The 22,044-nt window shown below is 45.2% G+C and overlaps 1 protein-coding gene across 1 annotated transcript; it reads right to left on the reverse strand.

The window, feature by feature from the left end:
- Positions 1 to 2,119: 2,119 nt before the first annotated feature.
- Positions 2,120 to 21,321, reverse strand: usp11 (ubiquitin specific peptidase 11). Its single transcript, XM_080015872.1, has 21 exons — positions 21,139 to 21,321; positions 19,523 to 19,632; positions 17,160 to 17,290; positions 13,344 to 13,461; positions 13,046 to 13,191; positions 12,665 to 12,726; positions 12,355 to 12,454; positions 11,238 to 11,411; positions 10,479 to 10,637; positions 9,130 to 9,354; positions 8,845 to 8,928; positions 8,606 to 8,700; positions 8,295 to 8,480; positions 7,296 to 7,417; positions 6,386 to 6,907; positions 6,235 to 6,305; positions 5,897 to 6,009; positions 4,521 to 4,670; positions 4,109 to 4,224; positions 3,892 to 3,980; positions 2,120 to 3,035 (listed from the first exon to the last, which is right to left on the reverse strand). Exons 1-21 carry the CDS (start codon positions 21,249 to 21,251, stop codon positions 2,856 to 2,858), a joined length of 3,066 nt encoding a protein of 1,021 aa, XP_079871998.1. The 5' UTR covers positions 21,252 to 21,321; the 3' UTR covers positions 2,120 to 2,855.
- Between the last annotated feature and the right edge of the window lie 723 nt (positions 21,322 to 22,044).

Genomic DNA, 22,044 nt, shown 5'->3' on the forward strand with positions numbered 1-22,044 from the left:
TTTTAATGTCAGTCAAATTCAAACTGAAATTTACTACATGTATAACAGGGCATCACCCAGAATGCTTTGCACACCTCGACTACCATAATCAAAACCAGCCATTGAAACATTTAGGGCATTTGTTTTCCATCCTCACATTTATCTACATCGGTGTGATATGGTGTGACCGTGTTCCATCATATTGTTCTATAAATTTGAATGCTATAAAAGATGTTTTTCCCAAACAGAAATGAGGAGAGCACAATCTGTAGGTCAGCCAAACATCAGAGTAGACATGAGCGGCCTCATAATTCATTTTTGCACAGGCAAATCCATGCCTCACAATTGAGAATTCTGTGAGCTCCAGAGGTAGGCATGGATTTGTGTTGAGCAGGGGCCAGTATGTGACAAGAAGTCGCTGGGCAGTTGGCCCTGCTGGTAAAGGAGATGGACGCCCAATGTGTGGCTTGGCCCGTTGTGTCAGCCAAACATCAGAGAAGACATGAACGGCTGACAACATAGTACTGGTTGATGTGGGTCAATTGCTTTAGCAATTGTTAAAGACAATTATGATCACTTTCAATTATCAGCTCGTTTGAAATAGTAGCCTTGCTTTAAGCTCCAGAGGAAGGCATGGATTTGTGTTAAGCAGGGCCCAGTATGTGACAGCAAGTAGCTGGGCAGTTGGCCCTGCTGGTAAAGGAGATGGACGCCCAATGTGGGGCTCGAACCCACGACCCTGAGATTAAGAGTCTCATGCTCTACCGACTGGGCTAACCAGGCAGGTAGCTCTCTATTTTTGGGCATCCAAAATTGAAAGCAACCAAAGAAATAGAGGCTTCTGACTGACGTAAAACAGATATCTTTATTGTTCACTTGCTTATATTAATGCCATTTCAATGGCATGATTTTCCTTGTCCATAGTTTTAATTTCAGTCAAGTTCAAACTGAAATTTACCACATGTTAACGTGTCATATACACCATTTACACCTTGCTTACACCACATGTTCACAGTTCAACAATGTTTACACCCCATATACACTGTTTACACCTCGTTTACACCTCATATACACTGTTTACACCATGTGTACACCTTATATACACGTTCACACCATGTTTACACCTCATATACACGGTTTACACCATATTTACATACCATATATACTGCTTACACCATATTTCCACCTCATATACACTGTTTACACCTTGTTTCCACCTCGCATACACTGTTTCCTTCTCACTCCACCAGCAGGTGGCGCTGACTATCTGGAATGTCCAATCAGGTTCCAGCATCAAGTCTCAATCCGGTACAAACTGGTTCCACAGAGCGTTGGAAGCTCAAAGAGCGAAGCCTCTGCATCTGTAACGAGTACCCATCAGGTCGCTCTGCCTCCAGGTGGCTCTTGCAGGTCCTCTGGTTCTGGTCCATCTTTCTGGTTCTGGTCTGATTGAGATGTGGACTCTTGATCCCTGATGGCGCTTTCATCTCCACGTCCTCCAGAACCCTGGACTGGGACCGGGCATCACGGGGCTCTGGGAGAACGCATCTTGGTTCAGGATCCAAGTCTCATCTCCCCGGAGTTCTGGAACCCTGGGCTGGGCTTGGAGACGGACACGGGTCACAGCAGTACCTTGTTGCTGTTTGGTCCAATCTTCTATGAACTCACCCTCCAGTTTTCTGGAGCTTTTATCACAATGGGGGAGGAATTCCCAGAAGAAAAACCTCTAAGGCCTCGATATGAAGCCGTCAGAGGCGACATTTTAGTGATTGGTCAAATAAAAGCTGCAAAAAGCGGAGGCGACTTTGGATGAGATTGGAGACTCTTATCACAACAGGAGAGAAATTCTGATAAGATTGGTGAAAATTGTCCGAAAAAAAGAAAATCTAAAGGGGAAAGGACTATGTCCGTTGGGTTTTTTCTACTCATTTTTTTTACCCGTCGCCACGGGAAGTGCGTCACACGCAACAATGAATTAGGACATTTTGGAAAGACTCGATGGAGCTTGGAACCGAGCGGATCCAGCTTCTCGCTCCAGGAGCTTCCTCGTGTCGAAAGGCTTTTAGGAATCGAGCTCTGACCTGCGACGCCGCCCCCCCAACCCCACCCCCGTTCCCCAATGAACCAATCAGAACGCGGCTCTCTTCAAACAGACTCACAGGCGTGACGTCGTCGTTTTCATTTATTCATATCAAAAGATCCAGTACAATAAAATATTTATCTGTGATTTGACAAAGAGGAAAAGCAAAGAAATCTCACTCCTACAATCCCCTGCGCGTCCCCCAACCCACAGTCATAATAATAATAATAATAATAATAATAATAATAATAATTACACATTTATTACAATACAAAAATACTGTACAGGCCATTTAAAACCCCGGGAGACAGTTTGACAAAGCTTCCGAAATCTTTACATCCCAAAAAATAAATCTATTATTCTGCATCAAATTACAGCGTGTGGAAGTTCAGCGCAGCGTTAAAACCATAAAACGCTTCAAATTTATCAATAAAATAAAAACCAAGAAGAGAAATGAAGCAAAACATCGAGCTCAGAGAGAAAATAAATACGTTTTCCGACATTGCATCTGAAATAAACCTCCAAACCTTGTTTTTAAATCCTGCATTACATTTATTTATCGTTCCACATTTTATACATTTCCTGAATCTTTGTGTTTGGACGTCGCTGCAGAAATTAAACGTTCTTTTTCTGATATTTTTTATGTTCGTACGTTCACCGACGTTGGAACAAACAAAAGAAAAACAAAGTGAAAATAGAAAAATATATTTTGTATAAACAAACCCCTGGAGGCCGTGGCTCCCACAGGAAGTAAGATTAAAAAAACAAAAACAAACGAGATGATCAGCAGTTTGGTTCACTCCGTTTCCATGGTAGCGCAGGAAGCCGCCGCCGCCGCCGGCCCCGGCCCGGCCCCGCCCGGCTCCGCCTCGTCGTGCGGACAGGAAATGATGTCGTTAGGCTGCGGGGGGGCGGGTAGCGTGGGCTGCCTCACCTGGTCTTGACGATGATAAAACAGGAGGTAAGCAGCGTTGGTCTGTGGGAACAACCATCAGCATATTTAATAACACACAGGGACCAGGGCTGGAGTTTATTAACCAGTATAACTAGTAAGTCTAGTTCATAACTAGTATGTCTAGTTTATCAAAAAGTATAACTAGTTGTATTACGAGTAAGTATTTCATAACCAGTATGTCTAGTTTTGTAACTAGTATGACTACTTTTATAACTAGTATGACAAGTTTAATAACTAGTAAGACTAGTCTAATAACTAGTATGACTTGTTTCATAACTAGTGTGTCTAGTTTAATAACTAGCTTGTCTAATTTCGTAACCAGTATATCTAGTTTTATAACTAGTGTGACATGTTTTATAACTAGTATCTACTTTTAGTTGTATACTTTTAGTTGTATGACTAGTTTAATCACTAGTGTGACTAGTTTTAGTTTTATAACTAGTATGTCTAGGTAATAACTAACATACTAGTTCTAAATGTAGTCAATAACTAGTATGTCTAGTTTTATAACTAGTACGACTAGTCTAATCACTAGGTTGACTAGTTTAATCACTAGTATGACTAGTATGTCTAATGAATAACTATTATAACTCGTTTTATAACTACTATGTCTAGTTAATAACTAGTACGACTACTCGTTGAATAACCAGTATGTCTAGCTTTATACCTAGTATGACAAGCATGTCTAGTTTAATAACTACTATATCTAGTTTTGTACCCAGTATGTCTGCTTTTATAACTAGTATGACTAATTTAATCACTATTATGTCAGATCTCGAAACGTGTCCACGAACCGTGACCTTGATTGTAGTCAATACAATGTTGATTCTCATTTCATACCCTAGTGTGTATTTTGGGAATGTTAGTGTGTACTCACTACAATCTGCTCCTCTTGTGCGTATGTCACTTTGTTGTCGTCAAAGTAATACCACTGACCGTTGTCCTTGTTCCTGGCGTAGCTGGTGTCTGTGCACACACACACACACACACACCATTCATTTATATTTATTATTAGGCTCCTTCATTGTCCCCTAGCTCCTCGCATGTCTGTAGGGTCACCCTGAAAGGTCAAAGGTTAAGGGGGCGTGTCTCACAGTGTCCGTCCCTCAGTCCTCCATAGTGATTGGACACAGCGATGAGGTCGTAGCGGCTCGGAGGCTCCCCATTGGTCAGCTCCTTCCTCAGGAGACACTCTGAGAAATCCAGGTCCCTGGAAAACACATTTCACATTCATCCATCTTGGATTTCAGACTTTGCTCCCATGATTCACTTCCTAAATATAGACGCAAAGTTATGAATAAAATATTATAAAATAAGTTTTCTGCTTCCACCTCACAAAATAAATGTTCAGTTCAAGGTTTTGTTTGTGTGTGTGTGTGTGTGTGTGTGTGTGTGTGTGTGTGTGTGTGTGTGTGTGTGTGTGTGTGTGTGTGTGTGTGTGTGTGTGTGTGTGTGTGTGTGTGTGTGTGTGTGTGTGTGTGTGTGTGTGTGTGTGTGTGCGTGCACCTGAGGGGGAAGTGCACCGTGGAGTCCAGCTTCTCTCGATTGAACTTGCTGTAGGAAAACCTCTTGAGGTGAATGATCAGAACCTCAGGAAGCGTCCACAGGTCCAACTTCTTAGTGGCCAACTGGTGCTGCCGGCACACTGGGCAGTACCTGCACGCATACACATACACCATAGAGGGGGACCATCACCCAGAATGCAGTGCTGCTTTACAACGTACTTTTTACCAAACATTTAAATATGAATCAAAAAGCTTCATTTTACACTGTTTTACAGTCCAGAGGTTCCCTATTCATGTTTTGTTTTATTTCATGCTTTGTTTTTATTCACGTTTCATTTTATTTTTTATTTTATGTTTTATTTTAGTTCATGTTTTTTCTTTATTCATGTTTTGTTTTATTTGATGTTTTATTTTATTCCATGTTTTTTCTTTATTCGTGTCCTGTTTTATTCATGATTTGTATTATTTCATGTTTTGTTTTATTCCATGTTTTATTTTATTTCATGTTTTATTTTATTCGTGTTGTTTTATTCATGTTTTGTATTATTTCATGTTTTTTCTTTATTCGTGTTGTTTTATTCATGTTTTGTATTATTTCATGTTTTGTTTTATTCATGTTTTGTTTTATTTTATGTTTTATTTTATTTCATGTTTCATTTTATTCCATGTTTTTTCTTTATTCGTGTTGTTTTATTCATGTTTTGTATTATTTCATGTTTTTTCTTTATTCGTGTTGTTTTATTCATGTTTTGTATTATTTCATGTTTTGTTTTATTCATGTTTTGTTTTATTCATGTTTTGAATTATTTCATGTTTTGTATTATTTCATGTTTCGTTTTAATCATGTTTTGTATTATTTCATGTTTTGTTTTATTCATGTTTTGTTTTATTTCATGTTTTATTTTAGGTTTTATTTTATTTCATGTTTATTTTATTCCATGTTTTTTCTTATTTGTGTTGTTTTATTCATGTTTTGTATTATTTCATGTTTTGTTTTATTCCATGTTTTCCTTTAACTCATGTTTTGTTTCATTTCATGTCATTCGGGTCGTTTGTCTGAGAAAATCATAGTTTGGCTAAAACTCTTTAAAATAAACATCTTTGTGTTGCTTCAGATTTGAGGACAAAGAAATACTGATTCACTGCGATTAGTCATTAATTATGTTTATCTGTGGCTTGTACTACACTGTGTACTACAGTGCGTACTACAGTGCGTACCACAGTGCGTACCACACTGTGTACTACACTGTGTACTACACTGTGTACTACACTGTGTACTACAGTGTGTACCACAGTGCATACTACACTGGGTACTACAGTGCGTACTACACTGTGTACTACACCATGTACTACAGTGCATACTACAGTGTGTACTACCATGGATTATCCTCCTCCAGGGTTTCGATGGTGGTGAATAGCTGGATGCACTCCTGCAGCTCCACCGTGGTCTGCTGCACCGGGACCTCCATGCTGCAGTGCTTTATGTACTTCTAAAATACATAACGTACACACTCAGTACTACTACACTACCTCCATGCTGCAGTGCTTTATGTACTTCTAAGATATACACAGTACACACTCAGTACGACTATACTACATCCATTCTGCAGTTCTTAATGTAATTCTAAAATACACTCAGTACTACTAACTACACCCATGTTGCAGCGCTTTATGTACTTCTAAAATATACGCCATAGTAGTAAGAACACACGTACTTCTGCCTCGTTCTCGTTGTAGAACCTTTTCTTCATGTCGGGGTCCCAGTCGATGGCCAAGTAGGGCTGAGCTGGAGGAGGTGGGGGGGTTAGTACTAAGTATTTAAGTATTTGCACTGCAGTAAAGTTTTGTTAGAGTACTTGCACTCACAGTTGAGGGAGAAGCTCAGCCCTTCGTTCGCCATCCCTCGCTCCGTCGTTCCATTGGAGTTCACCGCCTGGATGGAGAACAGTGGCTTCCTTCTCCTGCGACCCAACTTCCTCCGAGGTGGCGACTGATTGGCCGGCGGCGCAGGAAGCCCCGCCCCCTCCTCTTCCTCTGTGGCTTCACCGGGTCCGTCGGCCCCCTGGAGGCTGTCTAGCGCCGCTGCGCTACACTCGCGGTTGAAATTCTCACACACATTCCCAGAGGCGTTAGCATTAGCGCAGCTATCGCCGGCATTAGTGACGCAGGTGGCGTCGCCGCTGGCGTTGGCGCTGCAGCAGGGGGCGGCAGGGTCCGCCTCGCTCCTGTGGTTGGACACCTCCTCGCCCCCTGACGACGCCTCCCCGTGGTCGGGGCGGGGCGGCAGCCCGGTGGAGAGCTCTGATTGGCCGTCGGTGGGACCGTCATGGCCGCCGTCCTCTCTCTGGGAGGAGGGGCAGCCCTTCTCTCCGTCTTCCTGCTCTTCACCTGAGAAGAGGAAGGGATGGAGGGATGAGGTCTGTCAAGCAGCATTCATCCAAAAAATAACTTGACAATTCTGTCCATTACCTGCCCCTGTGTAACAGTGTAATAATAATAATAATAATAATAATAATAATAACAGAGCGTTGTAATAACAGCACAATAACACCGATGCCGCTGCAGATGAACTTTCTTTAAATATTCAACATTATATAATAAGAATTTGGATTTTCCAAAAGCCAGTTGATGGAAACAAATACAACTTCCTGTTTGCAACTTGGGTTTGAAATTCTGCTTCGAACGGTTTTAGGAAAAGACGGCACAGTGATCAGACGACTGTGCAGACACTGATCCCTGGGAAGCGACGGGCGGAGCAATGGGTGGAGCCGCTTACTTCCACTGACGCCGTTGGTCTGGGACTTGTACAGATCTTCATCTTCGTCATCGTCGTAGTCATCATCCTCTTCCTCCTCTTCTTCCTCCACCTCCTCAGGGTCGGGGGTCCGGACGTAGCGTCTGGACACAGTATTTTATTCAAGTATGCTTTAAAAAAAAGTCACTTTTCAGTGCCCTCAATGATGTCATCGCAGTCATGTACATCACTTCAGCACAACTAGAACCACCCACATGCCAGTAGCTCCACCCACACCTGGAGCGCGACTGGGACGCGCTGACATCAGAGCTGAGAGCTCAGCAGGGGAAGTGCTCTGTGGGTCGCAGAGACCAGCACAAATCTTTTGAGAGAGGAATTAAAACCAACTGTCCGAAAAGAAACCGCAGACCAGGGAAATGGAAGTATATTCAAATTTCTGTGTGTGTCTGTCTTTCTGTCTGTCTGTGTGTGTGTGTCCACTGTAGGTTGACTGTACTTGAGGCTGTGGCATGCGATCCACTCCATGTTTCACCAATCAAAAGCTTAGATGTATTTATTTTATTTATTATTTTATTCTATTTTATTTTCCGATGTTTCTGTAATTGCCACGCCCCGTCCCACGCTGCTCCAAGTCCCACCCTGCTTCGTACACCGCGGCGAAAGTGGGAACAAACTTTTAAAGGAGGCTGCAGATGTAATATGATGAAGATTCAGAAACTGGATTGATCCAGTGACAGTTACGGAGTAAATACAACGCGACCCGGAGTAAAGCGCAAACCCTATTGGCTGACAGAACTGGGGGCCTCGGGGGGAGGCTCCGCCCACTTAAACAGTCAGGAACAGGAAGGTTTAGAGGCATGTTACAATGGCTAGAACGCGTCACCTGAGGGGTATTTTCAGCAAAAAACTTGGAAAACATATCAGTGGCATTGTTGAAAAGGAACATTACAAGTCAGTTTTAAGAGTGTACCCAGGTGTGTGTGTGTGTGTGTGTGTGTGTGTGTGTGTGTGTGTACACACCCAAGGCGCTGCAGGAAGAGCCCATACAACGACTTCCTGTCGCATTGCGTGCGCAGCACGGCGAGCAGCAGCGGGTGTCCAAACAGTGATGCCCCGTAGGAGACGCAGCGCTCCCTCAGGTACAGAGCCAGCACCACCCAATCTGCACCACCAGGGGGCTCCACCCGGCCCGGACCCAGGTCGTAGCTGAAAGTGATACATGGTATTTAAAGGAGGAAGTAAAGCAGACAGTAGGTAGAGCGTAGAGGAGACAGGAAGCAAGAAGAGGAGGAAACAGGAAGTAGGAAGTAGAGGAAACAGGAAGTACGTACACAAAGATGTCGTCTCGGTCCAGGATGCAGCTCAGAGACTCGTCTGCCTGATAAACTTTATAGAAGCGATGGTTGAACACATCAGCCACCACCATCTGGAGGAGAAATGATACACATCTACATTACAAAGTAGTATTGTGTAGTAGTTATAGTGTAGTAGTACTGTAGTAGCAGAAGTAGTGTACTAGTAGTACTGTAGTAGTAGTAGTAGTAGTGTACTAGTAGTACTGTAGTAGTACCTGGTTGGCCGACACGCTGGTCATCTCCGACAGAGCAGAACACAGATCAGACACTTTCCCTGCTTTAGGAACCACCAGGCGGTGCTGCACACACACACACACACACACACACACACACACACACACACACACACACACACACACACACACACACACACACACACACACACACACACACACACACACACACACACACACACACACACACACACACACAGTTATTCCAAAAAGAAGCAGCACCGTGTTGTGTCATCGTCCTCTGTTGGTCACTGTCGCCATGGTTACCTGCACTGGCTTGGCGCTGGGGTCCAGGGAGACGAAGAACACCTCCATGACGCGCTCCTTGCTGACAGGAAGTGGGATGCTGAGGTAGCAGAAGGGGTCAAAGGTCACCGACACCTTGTGGCACTCGGGGCAGACCAGCGTGGACTTGAACAAACCGTGGAACGTGTCCACAATCACAGAGTCGTTGCGGCGACGGTGGTTCCGCCATGCCTCGTCAGCCACTTCCTGCGGGGACAGGAAGTGAGTTCAGCTGGATCGAGGACGACATAAAGTGCAGCGTTCCGAGCTTTTCACTCCTTTGCTGCTCCCAACCGAGTAAAATTACTTTTTAAAGTTTTTATTTGAATCCTTCTACTTATTACTGAAGGGCTGAGAATGTTCAATCCCATCCAACTACAAGTCTTCAGTTGTAGTTCAAGTTCAAGTGATTATTTGTCACATACATGTTCACCTTCATTTAGAAGATCCCACATATATTATGATACAATCCTGCTGAAAGATACTCAATAATATATATAATGTACATATTCATAACTCTGTGGAATACTGGATTCTGATTGGTCGACAGCAACAATCTGCGCTAAATTATTTCAGAACAACGACTGCTGATCTGTTAATATGACCGTTGCCACGGGCGACCATTCCTGGTTTTGCCTACATGCTAATGCTAACACTGGCATCTGGTGACGCTGCATCCAGTTATTAAACTAGACGTACTAGTTATAAACTAGTCATACTAGTTATTAAACTAGTCGTACTAGTTATTAAACTAGACGCACTAGTTATTAAACTAGACGCACTAGTTATTAAACTAGACGCACTAGTTATTAAACTAGACGCACTAGTTATTAAACTAGACGCACTAGTTATTAAACTAGACGCACTAGTTATTAAACTAGACGTACTAGTTATAAACTAGACATAATAGTTATTAAACTAGTCATACTAGTTATAAACTTGTCATACTAGTTATAAACTTGTCATACTAGTTATGAAGTAATAAGTTGTATTCAGTTAGTAGTGTGTAATAAGCAGGGTCATGTGCAGCCAGACGGTGGTTACCTCTAAATAACCTCCTTCAGAGAGACGGACCTGGTGCCTGGGGGTTATTTACACATCACCAGCCTCTGGACGCACGTCCTCTCTTACATAACACTCTTTACTGATTAAAACAGCATTTTCCAAACAGACTGAACCCTAATTCCTCTACCAGTCCAGGGGTCTCTACCCGAAGGGGTCTCTACCTGAAGGGGTCTCTACCCGAAGGGGGTCTCTACTCGAGGGGGGTCTCTACTCGAGGGGGGTCTCTACTCGAGGGGGGTCTCTCCTCGAGGGGTCTCTCTCCTCACCTGGTCCGGTCTCCCGTCGGCGTCCCGCAGCTCGATGTATTCCTTGTTCTTGACCCGGTTCAGGTCCTCGTGCAGCCCGTCCAGCAGGAAGGAGAGCAGCTCCTGGCTGTCGTGCTGCTGGTAGCCCAGGAATTGGGATGCAAAGTGGCCTACCTTGGTCTGGGGGCACAGAGGGTTCATCCGCTCACTTTCAGTAAGTAGAGGAAATTATTTTAATACAGATGAATTCCAAGTTGTTTGAAAAAGGCATAAAACACCTTTTCTTTTGGATATTATTGATTATTGTTGTTAGTATATTATTAGGATATATTAGTAGTATTAATAGTATTAGTATATCAGTTGATATTATTTTAATGCCTTTCTTACTATTATTGTCTATCTAATCACTATATTATAATTCAATATATACATATTTATTACACAAGCATATTTGCCAGTACTACCAATCATATAATTGCTACACTCTGCCCCTGCTGCTATATAGTCTTAGTACTTTAATCTAAAGTAGCAGCACCTGTCCTTATTGGGCAAACTGGGTAGCACAGCGCTACTCCCTGTTAACTTCTCTTTATAGATCTGTACTAGATGTACGTTATTTTAATCAACGTTTTACTTGCACACACACACACACACACACACACACACACACACACACACACACACACACACACACACACACACACACACACACACACACACACACACACACACACACACACACACACACACAGAAAACACAAATATAAGAGACCCACACACCTTGAAGAGGCGGGGCACCACTGAGTGGTGTCTCCCCGACCACATCTGCTTCACCACATCAGCGTAGGCCTCGGCGATCTCCCCCCTCATGCCCAGGGGGTTGGAGAAGTTGAGCTCCTCCAGGTAGCCGCTCCGCAGGAAATACTCTGTCAGCGGGGGCACGTTGCTCAGACACTGCTCCATGCAACACCCCCGAAGAAGAAACCACCAGAGGAAGACAGGATGAATGAGAGAAGAAGAAAGAGGAGATGCCAACCCTGTATCAGCTCTTGGGTTTCCAATTTGAATCATTTTATGATTGAGTGCTCGTGAAAGTTTCTAAACAGATGGACCCTGACCACAGTGATCAGGGGTCCTATAACCCTATCCTTTTTGTTCTGGATTATTATTTTTCTCCTTGTCATTTTTCTTGCAGAAAGTATCTGGCCCACAGACATGAAATGTAATAGGATTAGGGGCAGGCCAGACATTTTGTGGTCCAAGTTTGATCCACATCAATCAATATTTGGAGAAGGAATTAGTGAAGACCCGTTGCCAATCTACCGGAAGTAGGCGAACGTTGGCGGAGCTGGACAGGCTGCAGTGGTGGAGTCGTTGAGGTGGTGGAGTGGGGCTCTTTGTGACATCATCATCCAGTCTATTACAGTATGTGCAGCTTGTGGCTCTGGGGGTCTTTGGCACGGGGCGCTGCCGTCTAGACTGTACTGGTTGCTTCAGTGCAGCATCTGCCCTGGCTCCAGACGAGACGAGGCCCACGCTGCGTTCCAAGGGAACTCTGACAATATGTCTGAACTAATGCTGCGTTTCATGGGAACTCAGAAAACGGTAATTCATGACTCATGCAACTAACCTGGACCCCATGCATTGCTGCCTGCAGCTAGATTTTTTAATATTATTGTTTCTAACATATGAAAAGGGCTTGACAACATGGCAACTAGACCACACAACAAAGTTGACAATGGGCGCAAATCTGGTTGCCCGGAGTGAGTGTGAGTGTGTGAGTGTGTGAGTGAGTGAGTGAGTGAGTGAGTGAGTGAGTGAGTGAGTGAGTGAGTGAGTGAGTGTGTGTGTGAGAGTGTGTGAGTGAGTGAGTGTGTGTGAGTGTGTGTGTGTGTACCTGCAAGGCAGAGTTCATGAAGCAGGTGTTTCCCAGGTTGGTCAGGCCGCAGACTCCAGGCTGCCCCCGGTACGAGTCCTGCTCCTCCCCCGAGGACCTCCTGCACAGGGAACAGCCAATCAGAGAGCAGGACCAACCGGCCAACAAGGGAGCAAGAGCTGCCGGCCAATCAGAGAGCTACTTCCTTTGTTCATTATGTATACTCGGCGCTTTGTTTTTCTGACTGGAAACATTTTACTTCCTGGTTCTGCTGTTCAGCCTCATTCTGCTCATGTGAGGGAGGGAGGGACAGAAAGAAAGGGGTCCTTACATGATCTGTGGTTTAGAGCTGGGCCAAGTTCCATCAGTGTTCCTCATCTCCATGATGACCATCTGACACACACACACACACACACACACACACACACACACACACACACACACACACACACACACACACACACACACACACACACACACACACACACACACACACACACTTAACATACACTTCCAAACATCACTTTGAACTTTTCCCATCATGCATCTTGTTTCGTATCAAAGAGCTCCCCCTCGTTCATCTTCCATCATCATTTCATCAGATGAACTCAAGTCACGTACGGCCAATCAGATCCCAGCATCACAGTAGCCCCGCCCTGAACCATAGAAACATAAGGTGATTGTTTGCGACACAATGCAGTGCAGTCTCTACCATCCCCGAGCTGAGGCAGGCGTCCAACACGCTCATGTGCACGTTCCTCAGCCGCTCGCAGCTCGTGTCCGAGCTCTTCATCCACAAGCGGCACTCCGCCCCCTGCTGGACGGAGAAGTGCCGGCACATCACCTTCTGCACTGAGTCTGGGGGCGGAGCAACAAACATTAAGCTCCTGATGTTTTCAATCATTGTTTGAAACGTGATGTTCTTCAAATCAACCCAACACACACGCACGCACACACACGTATGTGGTCTGTATGTGTGCGTGCACGGAAACACCCACACACACACTCACGTATGTGGTCTGTGCGGCTGAAGCTCGCTGTGATGACGTTGTCCATGCTGCTGTGGAGACACAGGAGGATCTCCACGGGGTAGACCTCCACCTTCAGGGTGCTGGGAAGGTCCACCACCTAGCGTACGCGCGCACACACACCCACACCACACACACACACACACACACACACACACACACACACACACACACACACACACACACACACACACACACACACACACACACACACACACACACACACACACACACACACACACACACACACACACACACACAGCATTCAGGGGATTTTCCACTGAGAAGCAACATCTGTCTTAGCTGCAAAAATGACATGGATGTGTTGCAACGGTGCCCACGGCCATTTGGCGCGAGGTCGCACCGCTCCCAATTTCTGGAGCTTGGAGACATGCGTTCAGGTAATTCAAGATGGATGCGTAAGGAAAGTTGTGCAAGGACGTCAGCAGATACAGGCATCTGAACAATGCATCCATGCCTGACCAGATGGTGTTGTTTAACCCACACACATATACAGTGGGGCAAAAAAGTATTTAGTCAGCCACCAATTATGCAAGTTCTCCCACTTAAAAAGATGAGAGAGGCCTGTAATTTTCATCATAGGTTCACTTCGACTATGAGAGACAGAATGGGGGGGGGGGGAACCCAGGAAATCACATTGTAGGATTTTTAATGAATGAATTGGTAAATTCCTCGGTAAAATAAGTATTTGGTCACCTACAAAGAGGCAAGATTTCTGGCTTTCACAGACCTGTAACTTTCTCTTTAAGAGGCTCCTCTGTCCTCCACTCATTACCTGTATTAATGGCACCTGTTTGAACTCCTTATCAGTATAAAAGACACCTGTCCACAACCTCAAACAGTCACACTCCAAACATTACATTACATTGAGCAGACGCTTTTATCCAAAGCGACTTACAATTGTTCAATCACAGACGGACGCAGCCATCAGGAGCAATTAGGGGTTAAGTGTCTTGCTCAAGGACACTACAGCATGCTAGCAGGAGGAGCCTGGGATCCAACCAGCAACCTTTAGATCACTAGACCACCAGCTCTACCGCCTGAGCTACCATCCCCACTATGGCCAAGACCAAAGAGCTGTCAAAGGACACCAGAAACAAAATTGTAGACCTGCACCAGGCTGGGAAGACTGAATCTGCAATAGGTAAGCAGCTTGTTGTGAAGAAATCAACTGTGGGAGCAATCATTAGAAAATGGAAGACATACAAGACCACTGATAATCTCCCTCCATCTGGGGCTCCACGCAAGATCTCACCCCGTGGGGTCAAAATGATCACAAGAACGGTGAGCAAACATCCCAGAACCACACGGGGGGACCTAGTGAATGACCTGCAGAGAGCTGGGACCAAAGTAACAAAGGCTACCATCAGTAACACACTACGCCGCCAGGGACTCAAATGCTGCAGTGCCAGACGTGTCCCCCTGCTTAAGCCACTACATGTCCAGGCCCGTCTGAAGTTTGCTAGAGAGCATTTGGATGATCCAGAAGAGGATTGGGAGAATGTCCTATGGTCAGATGAAACCAAAATAGAACTTTTTGGTAAAAACTCAACTTGTCGTGTTTGGAGGAGAAAGAAAGCTGAGTTGCATCCAAAGAACACCAAACCTACTGTGAAGCATGGGGGTGGAAACATCACGCTTTGGGGCTGTTTTTCTGCAAAGGGACCAGGACGACTGATCCGTGTAAAGGAAAGAATGAATGGGGCCATGTATCGTGAGATTTTGAGTGAAAACCTCCTTCCATCAGCAAGGGCATTGAAGATGAAACACATTGCGCGGGCAACGAAGGAGTGGCTTCGTAAGAAGCATTTCAAGGTCCTGGAGTGGCCTAGCCAGTCTCCAGATCTCAACCCCATAGAAAATCTTTGGAGGGAGTTGAAAGTCTGTGTTGCCCAGCGACAGCCCCAAAACATCACTGCTCTAGAGGAGATCTGCATGGAGGAACGGGCCAAAATACCAGCAACAGCGTGTGAAAACCTTGTGAAGACTTACAGAAAACGTTTGACCTCTGCATTTGCAAACAAAGGGTAAATAAAAAAGTATTGAGATGAACTTTTGTTATTGACCAAGTACTTATTTTCCACCATAATTTGCAAATAAATTCTTTAAAAATCAGACAATGTGATTTTCTGGCTTTTTTTTTTCTCATTTTGTCTCTCATAGTCGAAGTGAACCTATGATGAACATAACAGGCCTCTCTCATCTTTTTAAGCAGGAGAACTTGCACAATTGGTGGCTGACTAAATACTTTTTTGCCCCACTGTATAAACACACACATATACATATATATACACATACATACACACACACATATAATATACATATATATTAATACACACACACACACACACACACACACATACATACATATATATATATATATATATATATATATATATATATATATATATATATATATATATATATACACATATATATACACACACACACACACACACACACACACACACACACACACACACAGATACAATAAATATACATACATTTAACTCTTTGTATTTCAATTTTACTGCTCTTTTCTAGTTGTTCAGATCCTTCCCTCAGGACTTTTTGTAATGTTTACAGCAGTTCCTCGTTTCCCTGGTGGTTTGTGCACAGCGCCCCCTGTCTTTCAGTAGAATATCATCCACAGCATCTACACAGCAATGCTCTCTGGTAGAGCAGGCGCCATGAGCGGCACGGCTCGCTTGGGCCGAAAGAAATGCGCTTAACGGCCTCGGAGCTAGGTGGAATCTATGGCTCCCAGTACATCACCCAGCTCCTAGACTGTCTACTAGACCACCTCCTCCCAGACAGCCTCCTAGCTCCTAGCTCCCAGACAGCCTCCTTGCTCCCAGACAGCCTCCTAGCTCCTAGCTCCCAGACAGCCTCCTAGCTCCTAGCTCCCAGACAGCCTCCTTGCTCCTAGCTCCCAGACAGCCTCCTCGCTCCCAGACAGCCTCCTAGCTCCGAGACGGCCCCCTAGCTCCTAGCTCCCAGACAGCCTCCTAGCTCCCAGACAGCCTCCTAGCTCCTAGCTCCCAGACAGCCTCCTAGGTCCCAGACAGCCTCCTAGCTCCTAGCTCCCAGACAGCCTCCTTGCTCCTAGCTCCCAGACAGCCTCCTCACTCCCAGACAGCCCCCTAGCTCCTCGCTCCCAGACAGCCTCCTAGCTCCTCACTCCCAGACAGCCTCCTAGCTCCGAGACAGCCTCCTAGCTCCGAGACAGTCCCCTAGCTCCTCGCTCCCAGACAGCCTCCTAGCTCCGAGACAGTCCCCTAGCTCCTCGCTCCCAGACAGCCTCCTAGCTCCCAGACAGCCTCCTAGCCCCTAGCTCCCAGACAGCCTCCTAGCTCCCAGACAGCCTCCTAGCTCCTAGCTCCCAGACAGCCTCCTAGCTCCTAGCTCCCAGACAGCCTCCTCGCTCCCAGACAGACAGCCTCCTTGCTCTCAGCATGTCTCCTAGCTCCTAGAATGCCTCCAAGACCGCCTCCTAGCTCCTAGACTGTTTCCTAGCTCTTAGACAGCCTTGTTTATTGAGCATGGAGGAACATAATAAACTGTAAACTTGAAATGCGGCCCCAAACACGGTCTTCGAAACTCTGTCCGGCCCTTGAACCAAAAACTTTGTCCACTCCTGCCGTACATTGACTCCTAGCCCCCAGTATGTCTCCTAGCCCCTACAGCGTCGGTCAATTTTAACATCAGACCAGAGGGAAACAGGAACGAGGTCAAAGGTCAGAGGTCTCTCCACGCCCTGGTCCATGCAGGTCCTACCTTGCGTTCCAGCGCCGGCTGGTGGTCCACCAGGCCGTACCAGGCCAGCAGCTTGTGCCAGGCCTCGGTCGGAACCAGCACAAAGTCCTCGTTCTCCACCAGACGCTCCTTCAGACGGAACGAGTCCAGATCTGAGGACAAGGAGGAGCGGCGGCCATGTTACCAGGAGGTGCATCATGGAGGAGAGTCCAACATCACTTGATATGATCTATGATTAAAATGAAGTCTCGGCCACATTGGGAAACAAATAGCCACCCAATATCCCTAAATATCTCATCATCATCACCCCCCCTGACGATAATGCAGATCGATTTGACTATTGGGTGAAAATCGATCGGCAGCAAAAAAAACAGGAAGACAAGCTGATCGTCAAGGCAACAGCTAATGTGGATCCATATAAGAAACAAATAATGTAAGAAACATGAGAAATGATCATTAGTAACGTGGATGTGATGAAGAGTCTGAACTACATCACTGACACTACATCACTGACACTACATCATTGACACTACATCACTACATCACTGACACTACATCACTGATACGACGTCACTACATCACTGGTATACATCACTGGTACTACATCACTGACCCTACATCACTACATTACTGATACTACATGACTGCTACTACATGACTGATAGTACATCACTGAGACTACATGACTGATACAACATCACTACATCACTGACCCTACATCACTGAGCCTACATCCCTACATCACGGACACTGCATCACTGACACTACTGAAACGACATGACTGATACTACATCACTGACAATATATCATTGATACTACATCACTACATCACTAGTACTACATCACTGATACTACATCACTGACCCTACATCACTAAATTACTGACACTACATGACTGATACAACATCACTACATCACTGACACTACATCACTGATACTACATCACTGACACGACATCACTGAATCACTGACACTACATCACTGACCCTACATCACTGAGCCTACATCCCTACATCACGGACACTGCATCACTGACACTACTGAAACGACATGACTGATACTACATCACTGACAATATATCATTGATACTACATCACTACATCACTAGTACTACATCACTGATACTACATCACTGACCCTACATCACTAAATTACTGACACTACATGACTGATACAACATCACTACATCACTGACACTACATCACTGATACTACATCACTGACACGACATCACTGAATCACTGACACTACATCACTGACCCTACATCACTGAGCCTACATCCCTACATCACGGACACTGCATCACTGACACTACTGAAACGACATGACTGATACTACATCACTGACAATATATCATTGATACTACATCACTACATCACTAGTACTACATCACTGATACTACATCACTGACCCTACATCACTAAATTACTGACACTACATGACTGATACAACATCACTTCATCACTGACACTACATCACTGATACTACATCACTGACACGACATCACTGAATCACTGACACTACATCACTGACCCTACATCACTGAGCCTACATCCCTACATCACGGACACTGCATCACTGACACTACTGAAACGACATGACTGATACTACATCACTGACAATATATCATTGATACTACATCACTACATCACTAGTACTACATCACTGATACTACATCACTGACCCTACATCACTAAATTACTGACACTACATGACTGATACAACATCACTACATCACTGACACTACATCACTGATACTACATCACTGACACGACATCACTGAATCACTGACACCACATCACTGATACTACATCACTGACACCACATCACTGAAACTATATCACTACATCACTGATACTACATCCCAGAATCACTGATACTACATCACTGACACACCACTACATCACTGATACTACACCACTGACCCTTCATCACGAGATCAGTGATCCTACATCACTGACACCACACCTGTACTACTACATCACTGACACACCACTACATCACTGATACTACACCACTGACCCTTCATCACGAGATCAGTGATACTACATCACTGACACCACACCTGTACTACTACAGCACTGATACTACATCACTGAAACTACATCACTGACAGCACAACACTGATATTACATCACTTACACAACATCACTGGCACCACACCACTACATCACTGACACTACATCAATGAATCACTGATACTACATCACTACATCACTTGACACCACATCACTACATCATTGATACTACACCACTACTACTACTACCATATCCCCGATACTACATCACTGGATCACTGACACTACATCACTGACACCACACCACTACTACTACATCACTGATACTACATCTTTGTATTAAACTTGTCTGGACTTGTGGACAAACCCTCAAACAGCTCTGTGTTGTCGATCTGTCCGGGAAACGAGGTCGAGTTCTGGTCTCCGCTCTCGACAAACTCCTTCCACTCCTGGAACCAGCGGCGCTCCACCAGGTACCTGACGGAGCAGGTGCACAATGACACAAATAAACTACAGTTCAGCTAACGGCCACTAGATGCTGGTCCAGAAAGCCTCAGACTGAATGGAAGTGAATGGAAAAAGTAGAAACTTCTCATAATAAATATAGAGTTGATAATTTCCACAAGACCTTATGGTTTCAGCATCTCAGTGACTTCTTATGGCCGTCTGGGTTGAATTTTGAAAATTGTTGCATAAAGAAGATATTATGGTTTAAATAAATGTATATTTGTCTGCATACAACAAAATTAATTACATCTGAAAATCATCAAGTCTGCAGCGTCTCCAGCGATGCCGTCCAAAGAAACGCTTTTAAACCCATTTTAGTCACAGAAGTGCATTCTGGAATTTGCTGTCAGCATATCTGATTTTGTGGCGTTCGACCTGACATGCTTGACTAATCTTCTAAACTCAATATAAATTCACTGTAGCATCGGCTTGGAAGGTTCATGGGGTTAAAAGTGTCAGTTCTGCATGAGGTGGAAACCGTCGCCCTTCCCCCGAAGTGAAAGTGAAACCGGAGCTCCACCAAATCCTGTTTCCAAAAAAACTCTGGTTGCATTGAAATCCAGGGTTCGGTGTGTGGGTGGAGTGTTTTGGAAGCACAGAGGAAAATAAAGGTAGAATATCTGACAACAGTTGGGGCTGTTCGTAGTGAAAACCATGATGAAGAACAGTGTTTCAAAAAAAGTGGCGAAGGAGACGTTAAATAACAGAGGAACAGAAAACAAATTTAAACTCAACACACCAGCGATGTGATGTAGAGATATTGAGCTGATATTCATCTTTAGTTCAGTCGCCTTTTCCCTGTTTCCAGTTCTGTGCATCTGTGGAATTTGTTTTTCTACGCTCTTAAACATTTTACCCACCTGGAAAAAAAATACCGTGTGTTTTGTTTTACTTTTCTCTAGTTTCCATGTGAATCACTTTAAGCTGCAATAAAGAATTTATTATTATTATTGTTATCATCAAACAACACAAGCTCCAGTGACAACAGAGCCTTCTCACACCTATCACTAAACCTGCTCGTTCATATTATCATTATTATCATTAGTCGTAGTATTATTATTAATAATAATAATAACAATAACAATAACAATTATAATGGTAAGCAGTAAGGCAGTCGTTGTATTTAGCTTTACTAGGTCGTTTTAATCTTCTAATCCACCTGAAATCCATTCTGACAGAGATGTAAACAGCCGAGGAAGCAGGAACATTAGCACAGCGTTAGCTTAGCATCTAGCCTCTCCGCTGCAGGTGGATGTAGCATCAGCAGCGGGACGAGCTGGCAGCGGAGGCGGGTTAAACTAACCACCACCGGGCGATGAAAGGCTCCGAGCAGCCGAACAGCGGCTTCACGCCGTTCTTCGTCAACCTTACCCCCGGTGCTAACCCTCATGCTAACCCCGATGCTAACAGCTACCGCGGTCTCTCGGGGAGACCGTGGCCGGGTCTGCGGGCGTCGGGGGCTGCGGCGGCACTCACCAGCTGTCGCCGGCGCGGAGTTCGGTCTCCTGCAGCGCGGATTCCAGTTCCCTCCGCTGGGTGTCCAGGCCGGGGGGCTCCGCGGCGGGGGAGCAGGGGTTCGGGGCGGTCATGCTCACGGTCGGCTCGCTCGGCACCGACGCATCGATGCTGGTTTCCCTTGTGGAGCGACGCGGTGTCAACACGGCGCGATGGGGCTGGCGTCGAGGCGCCGTCACTACGTCACTGTGACGTCAGAGGCGTGGGCCGTCGGCCACCGCCAACCGGAACCGGAAGCGGAACCGGTTTGGCGGGTCTCGGCGCCGAGCGGCTCGACTCTTTTTTCGGGATTCGGTTCTTCACGGTTCACTCAGACCCCAAAAACACACAAAACGATTCGTTCCACGTTCCGCCGCTTGCTTCGTTCGGTTCGGTGAGCCGGTGTTCCTGAACGAGCAGCTGGGGCAGGGATCCCTCACACAGACCGTTTCATTCCGTCAAAATGATTCATTTTGGTGACGCGCAGGCAGTCAATCGGTCACATTCGGTGGGGGGGTGAACGAATCAATGATGGATCAATACGAACGGTTCGCGGCTCTTTCCGTTCGTTCCGATTCGGACCCAGTGGCTGCGGCTTCCGCGTCGTGAACCGAACGAAATGAATGAACGAATGACTCCAAACAACCGAGTCGTTTCAGAGATCTGTTCCCCACGAACCAGTCGTTCACGAGTCCTGTGTCACTCGTCCACTCCGGTTTGAGTTAAACCAGTGAAACGGGATTTTAAACAAATATCAGACAAATACCAGCATATTCTGCATAAATATATACTGTGTATATATCTGTGTGCCTTATCTTTTTTTTCTTGCTTTCTATGTTTTTATTCTTCTTTGCTCCTTTATAATGTATTTAATGGTCAATACAAAGC

This window comes from Zeus faber (genome assembly GCF_960531495.2).
Source record: "Zeus faber genome assembly, chromosome: 15".
NCBI classification, from domain to species: Eukaryota; Metazoa; Chordata; class Actinopteri; order Zeiformes; family Zeidae; genus Zeus; species Zeus faber.

Coding starts and splice junctions, on each gene's coding strand:
- usp11 (XM_080015872.1), bottom strand. CDS start 21,251: ATGACCGCCCCGAACCCCTGCTCCCCCGCCGCGGAGCCCCCCGGCCTG. Junction 4,225..4,520: donor ACGGTGCACTTCCCCCTCAG/GTGCACGCACAC, acceptor TGTGTTTTCCAG/GGACCTGGATTTCTCAGAGT. Junction 3,981..4,108: donor AGGACTGAGGGACGGACACT/GTGAGACACGCC, acceptor GTGTGTGCACAG/ACACCAGCTACGCCAGGAAC.